Source organism: Spea bombifrons, chromosome 1 (genome assembly GCF_027358695.1).
Source record: "Spea bombifrons isolate aSpeBom1 chromosome 1, aSpeBom1.2.pri, whole genome shotgun sequence".
NCBI classification, from domain to species: Eukaryota; Metazoa; Chordata; class Amphibia; order Anura; family Pelobatidae; genus Spea; species Spea bombifrons.
The window spans coordinates 60384607-60390972 of record NC_071087.1 but is presented as its reverse complement, the minus strand read 5'-3'; the positions used below and the strand labels follow the sequence as shown (position 1 = coordinate 60390972).

Genomic DNA, 6366 nt, shown 5'->3' with positions numbered 1-6366 from the left:
CTGTGACCCTAAGACATCTCACTGTAAACCACTTCCAGCTCAAGCACCGTTTTGTCAATGACTGCAGGACTAATGTCTGCCCTATAACAATTCCAGCAAGCCAAATAATCTTATTTTCAATTACATTGATATATATACATACAAAAAATACACTGTATAAAAATGCACACCCTTTGGGCAACTGCTAAAATATAAAGTGTGACTATTTTTTACAATGCAGTAGTGCAAATAGATATTTCAGTACAGCGGGACCCGTTCTTTGCCTCGAAGGGAATCTGTTTCCTTATTGCACTTTTCCTGGCATGCCATTACCCAACAACACGATATATTCCCTGGTGGTGCCATTGAGGCTCCATATTATACATTTCTACATCCTAACAGAAATGAGCAGAGCAAGACACTACATAAATGAAGTGGTTGGAAGCATGTGTAAAGCACCATTTAAGCTGTCAATTAAACATCCAAGCCCATTGTGTTATCAACATACACGCATCTTCCAGGATATCATTGTTGGAATCCACTGATTATGGAGCAAGGCATCCACTCTTCTGGTGAAAGTCCATAAGAAGTCTTTTTATTTCATTTTTATTTTACAGGTAAACTGGGGTTTCCTGTCCAGTTAGCAGTCTGTAGGTAGAGGCTGGCATGGTTTTTATATGGACCTGTGGATGGAGAGACATTTAGTATTCGATAGCAATGGACACTTAAGCCACGCTGCTTAATTTGACATTTTATCAAACCACGCATTACCTCCCCTGTGGCTTCCAGCAGAGTCTGAATAATTTTTTCATGGGCTGTTGCCACAACGCTCTGTCCATTTATCTCAATAATCCGGTGTCCCACTCTGATCCCTCCTCTCTCAGCGATTCCCCCACGCACCAGACTGCAGATCTGTTTTGAGTGCAAAAACATTTAAAAAATGTAGACGTAAACACAGACCTGCCTTATTAACAGAATGTGTGCAGACTTACCACTCCATCCTCGACACAGAATCCTAGTTGGTGGCTGGCATCAGGTCTCTGAATTATGGCTGTAATAACAGGGGGGCAGCGGACTATGTTCAGAATCACCTCAGACTGTCCTTTCAGTTCCTAAGGTAGTGAATCGACACGCCAGTCAAAAACATTCTTTTATCACCCAATAACCCGCTCTAGTTTATTTTTTTTTTCTTTTGCCAATTTTTTTTTATTTGTTTTTTTACCCGGATCAGTGCCTGGGATGCAGAGAGGGGCAATCCCACGAGGCTGGTTCTATTAATACTGGTCACGTGATCCCCGATGCTTAGCTCGCCACTGCGCTCCGCTGGACCTCCATGCATCAAATTTGCAATGACCACCGTAGGAAGCAAAGAACCCCAACCAGACTCCACAACAGCCACGCCGAGCATCTCTCCGCGTTGCTTCTGGATATAAACCTAAACAAAAAGGAAATTGCCTGTTTTGTATACGGTTACTCCACACAGTTGCGAGTGAAGTACACTGGGTGTGAATGTTATAATTGAAAGGTATGTATGGTAGCTTTGTGGTGCTTATATAAAAATTTGCCAGCAAATTTACAGATCATATTAGTGATCGTAAAATATCTCTATGGCCAACAGATTAAAAAATTCCCACAATGCCTTACTTATTGCCTCAAAGTTTTCTGTAAGTCTGTACGGCCCTCAACCATTCAAGGGCTCAAGCACCATGACTACTAGGAATCGCAGTCCACACAGGGTTTGCCTGCTAAACACACAAGTTGGCACTATATGACTATGTAAAAAAATTATTATAATAAAACGTGAGTGTGGAATTGGAAGTTGGGCACCCAATATTAAACTTCTGTGGTCCTTCCATACCTCCCTGCAGTTATCGCTCTTGCTGAAGTAGGCCAGATCGGCATTGTAAAGTTGTTCAAACGCTTGAGAGGATCCTGGTTCAACATGCCCCCCACCCTCTGAAAGCAGGAAGTTCTGGTAGGCTAATCCAAAAGCTTGGCCGATGGCCTGGGCAATGAGCTGAGCCTGATGAAAGAAATGAAGATGGCAGAGATAAATAGGACAATGATAAGCACGCAGGAAGCTTGGACACTTAATAAATAAGGTGTCTCATCTCTTGCATACATATATACATATATATATATATATATATACATATATAAAAATATATACATATATATAAAGGTTTTATCTAATAGCCATTGATTTTGTTAAGAGCTATTTAAAACAAAGAGAAAATGATTTTAGTGGGGCAGACAGAAAATAATGGAAGGAAGGAAGAAATAAATCGCAAAGACATGGGCTCTCTGGCATGACCCCCTCTTTATACCACAGAGATTACCTACATCATTGGACTGGAAAACATGGCACAGCATCTTATGTGGCTTCCTCTGGCCAGGGGATTGATCCTGGCCACGTGGTGATTTCCTACGTGCCATCAAAACCAAAATACTGCCAATATCAGCGGTGTAAGAGATGGTCTGCAGGGGGTGTTCCATCAAGGTCTCCTGTAAAATGCGCCAAGGAATATACCAGAAATAAAGATGCTGTCCCACTAAGACAAAACATTAATTGCACTCGAGAATTATACATGAATAAGGTGATGTCAATGACCTAGCAGTCCTGCTTTTGAGTTCCATGAAAAGTTTTCCCAGCAAAATATGACTTCATTAAAGATCTATACATGGGGTAGGTACTATGAATGCACCTGGTGGTGAATTTAGCTACAAAAAGTGTCAAATTCAGCAGGGTAGGCGAAACAGTACCTTTCGTATATAGTGCATAAAATACATTAATGTTTAAATAATGCACAATACAAATGGAACGTGGCTTATGAAAATTGCGTAACAAATATAGAGTCTTACCTGCGTATCGGCAGTCAGTACTTTAACCCTTTTAGTGGACACCATAATATCAACTTCTGTCATTGGCTGAGACTCACCATCTGGTGCCTGAACAGTTCAAAGAAAATTCTTATGAATGGCTGAAAATCGACTCTGTTTCCCAACCAAAGTCATCCTACAGACCATCTCAGGCATCCTCATTAATGCCCCCCCCACACTAACCTTAACTCTATCCACCGCCTCCTGGGCCTGCCTCATCCGTGTGTTTGTGGCTGGATGTTTCTCACAGTTCAGCTGGGTCGATCCCAGGTATTTTGCCCCAAAAATCACACCATCCAGCAAGTCCTCTGGGTCACATGGACCAGGCACTAAAGGGGTGAGACAGATTGCACAGTAACATTCATATATGTTCCAACCTAAAACAAAATCTAAAATATTCTTTTACAGTAAATGTGGATTCCAAAGGTGGCACTACCATATAAATAAATTACGCAACTGGTCTAAAAGACCCCTTGGAGTATGAAGTCAAGAGACCTATACTGTCGGGTTACACATTTCTCATGAAGTTATATCCCTTCAATGTATTTTTATCGCAAACACAAATACTATATGCATTAGTTTAAGCAAAAGGACAGTGCAAAGGGTTAAAAAAATTAAAACTCCACAAGGGTAATGAATGGCATGGAGGGAAGGCACCAGTTGACAAAACATTTGAGAATCGCTAGTCTTAACATACAAACAAAAATATTCCAGTCATTAAACATAAAAAGTAAAATGCCACATAGCATTGATGTCGCTTCCAGAGGCAGTTTGGAACTCTGTAGTGAGAGATGCTACAGAGGACAGGGAATTTTTTGACAATTCAGCACTCGGTGGCCCCGCTCTGTTGGTGTGCATAGTCTATAACAGGGGTGTACAACCTGTGGCCCTCCAGCTGCTGCAGGACTACATCTCCCATAATGCTCTTTCAGCTAAGGGGCTGGCTGAGTAGTATGGGAGATGTAGTCCTGCAGCAGCTGGCGGCCCGCAGGTTGGACACCCCTGGTCTATAGCTTCATTGCCGAGCTGCTGTTACTCCTAGATGCTCCCACTCGACAGCACTTAGTGACTTGTGACACAGGTGCCATCGTATGACAGCGCCACATTTAAAGTGGCTCAGCTCTTCAGTACGACCCGTTCTACTGCCAGTGGAACACTGCGGTTTTAATTCACATTGAGGGACTTGGAACATGAACACGTGACACATTAAGCACTTTCCCATGACTAGAGTAACCGGTACTTTTCTGTATGTTTTTACATCATACACACATAGGACGTTTGTGTTTAAAGTGCATAATGCATAAACATGCAAAAGCGGGGTTTATTCACTAAAGGAAAAGTTGGCAGGAGAGTTTACAGGAAGTTGTGTTTTAGCCACTTGACCTAAGTTACTATACATTTTGAAGAGCCAACCCCAGTGAGATTTCTTCAGTCCCGTTACATATCGAAAAATTAATGACGCAGGGCCCTACTGGCTAGGAAAAACTCCCGAGGTTAACACTTCATGAAGAAAAGTGAGGTACTCTACTTTTAGTGAATAAACAGCACACAATCAGTTTTTGTTTCGTTCCTTTTCTTCCATGGTAACAGTAGTATTGGAATAGTCTTTTAATGGTCATATTGTGAATGTTTTTTCTGCCTTACCTTTTGCCAGAGTAGAGTTTTGCGAGGACAGCTCTGGGTTCTGCACAATAAAGATTTTACAGTTATAAAATGCAGAATGGAAAACAAATCAAGCCTCACAAAGGGGAACTTACATTATTGTTACATTATACAGAATCCAAAAACATTGAATTGCCGATTTACTGCAATCAAGATTCTTCAGAAACGATGAGTCCCCATTATTCTTAACAATAACTCCCTGGTAAATCTGGTCTATAATATGGGCTGATTTGGGCCATTTGTTTTCTTTTTAAAGGGACCATTCCAGGACAGTTCATCTGTTATGTGACTCAATCAAATGAGGGCGAGAGCACTGCCCCGACTATGAAATGTGTCTTTCACATTTGAAATAAGAATAGGCTATGATTAATTGCACAAATGTATAGCATAACCCTATCTCTCACCATATCCGTTCTTGCAAGCGGCTTGGGCTGTTCAGGTTCTTCCCATGCTGACTCAGTCACTTCTGCCAAGCTGCCGGATGAATCCTCTTTACTTATCTCAGACAAAGTGGAAGATGTATCCCTTGTATTCCAATTGAGGTCCCCCTGTCCTTCATTCTGAGTTGGGGGAGCATCACTCTTTGGCATGGCCTCCAGCCTAGCAAGCGGTATACCAATTTCCCCTTGTGCCAGTGTACCGTCTTCATACTGAAAGAGGCTCAACAGCTCATCTGTGCTAGTATCGGACATAAAAAGACCTCGGCTACTACAGAGTGGGGTACTAGACTCAGATAATTTAGGGGGAGCTTGGGATAGGCCTTTTCCAGTGACGATGTGCAGAGGACAGGGGGAGCAATCGGTCTGGCTCTCTTGGGACTCTGTTTCCTTGTGGTCTGATTCACTACAATGGGTGGAACTGGAAGGATACAACTGCCCCGTTTCATAATCTAAACTCGGTAGCTGATTTACCAGTTCCTGCATGTGGAAACTACACAGTGGCAATGCCTCCTCCTGCTGGGCATCCAGTTCCATCCCTATGAGTTCTGGGGTGAGTGGAGGTCTTGTGTCCATATCTGGGCAACTGTCCACACGCGGCGGCGCTCTGCACAAGGATTCATCGCAGGTGGACTCCAATTGGCACTGGCTTGGCGGATTCTGGCAGGCAGCCTCGCAGGCTTGGGCCGGTTGGGATAACACGTCGTCTGCATTCATATTGTCTGTATGCGAGTGTTCAGGATATGTCCTTGGGAGAGAGGAGAGGGGGTTGGGTACTTGCATTTGGACATCCATTCCATTCTCCATGGTGGTAGCACTTCAGATATCCACTGCAATGTGAAAAAGGGAGACAAGAAAGTCTAATATAGCTCAAAATGTATGTAAGCTTCCCTGCTAATGTCAAAACTCAGTGTAACATTTAATCATTCTATTACCCTGCCTTTATACAGCTAGTTCCCTTATCTACCCCCTTTAAATGGCTCCTCAGTGTACACTTCGACTCCTACATGCTGATGAAGTCCCCCCTTTTATTTCTGTAAACATTCTAATCTAATTCCGTCTTCACCATGACCCCACATAAGGTACCCCGGGCTCTACTAAACTGGGGCCGCGCAAAGGATCATGGGACTTGTAGTGCACACGACAAGATCGCGGCGTAAATTCGGTTTAAAGTGTAGAGAACTAAACTCCAAACGGGAAACACAGCTGTACACGTTGGAAGCGCTGGAGGTTTGTAACACTAGCGAGGACTTACCACGGGAAAAAAGTTTAATTATCCGGAAGAAACGATTAAAACCTGTTCGTTTTGGAGGCGCTTCTCGTCTATAACTTCAAGTACTCTTCAGGACATCCCCGCTGCCAAGTTGTCAAATTGTGACAGGGTTAATGGGCGGTGCCGAGGACGGGG

At 43.1% G+C, this 6366-nt stretch overlaps 1 protein-coding gene across 2 annotated transcripts; it reads right to left on the bottom strand.

Moving 5' to 3' along the window:
* Positions 1 to 546: 546 nt before the first annotated feature.
* On the bottom strand, positions 547 to 6314 carry APBA3 (amyloid beta precursor protein binding family A member 3). 2 transcript variants are annotated; one of them, XM_053461915.1, is made up of 11 exons: positions 6210 to 6314; positions 4926 to 5788; positions 4504 to 4543; positions 3043 to 3188; positions 2842 to 2928; positions 2323 to 2484; positions 1838 to 2002; positions 1202 to 1414; positions 972 to 1091; positions 751 to 891; positions 547 to 662 (listed from the first exon to the last, which is right to left on the bottom strand). In XM_053461915.1, exons 2-11 carry the CDS (start codon positions 5763 to 5765, stop codon positions 591 to 593), a joined length of 1986 nt encoding a protein of 661 aa, XP_053317890.1. In that variant the 5' UTR covers positions 5766 to 5788; positions 6210 to 6314; the 3' UTR covers positions 547 to 590. The 2 variants fall into 2 exon arrangements, with proteins under 2 accessions (XP_053317890.1, XP_053317900.1); XM_053461925.1 differs by lacking the exon at positions 6210 to 6314 and having other exon boundaries at positions 4926 to 6018.
* Positions 6315 to 6366: the final 52 nt, after the last annotated feature.

What these genes read in the sequence shown, in the direction of transcription:
- APBA3 (XM_053461915.1), bottom strand. Translation starts at nt 5,765, where the DNA reads ATGGAGAATGGAATGGATGTCCAAATGCAAGTACCCAACCCCCTCTCC. An exon ending in AGAGCGATAACTGCAGGGAG is followed by an intron (nt 1,415 to 1,837) that starts GTATGGAAGGAC and finishes CTTTTTGTTTAG; the next exon opens with GTTTATATCCAGAAGCAACG. An exon ending in CATCCCAGGCACTGATCCGG is followed by an intron (nt 1,092 to 1,201) that starts GTAAAAAAACAA and finishes TCACTACCTTAG; the next exon opens with GAACTGAAAGGACAGTCTGA.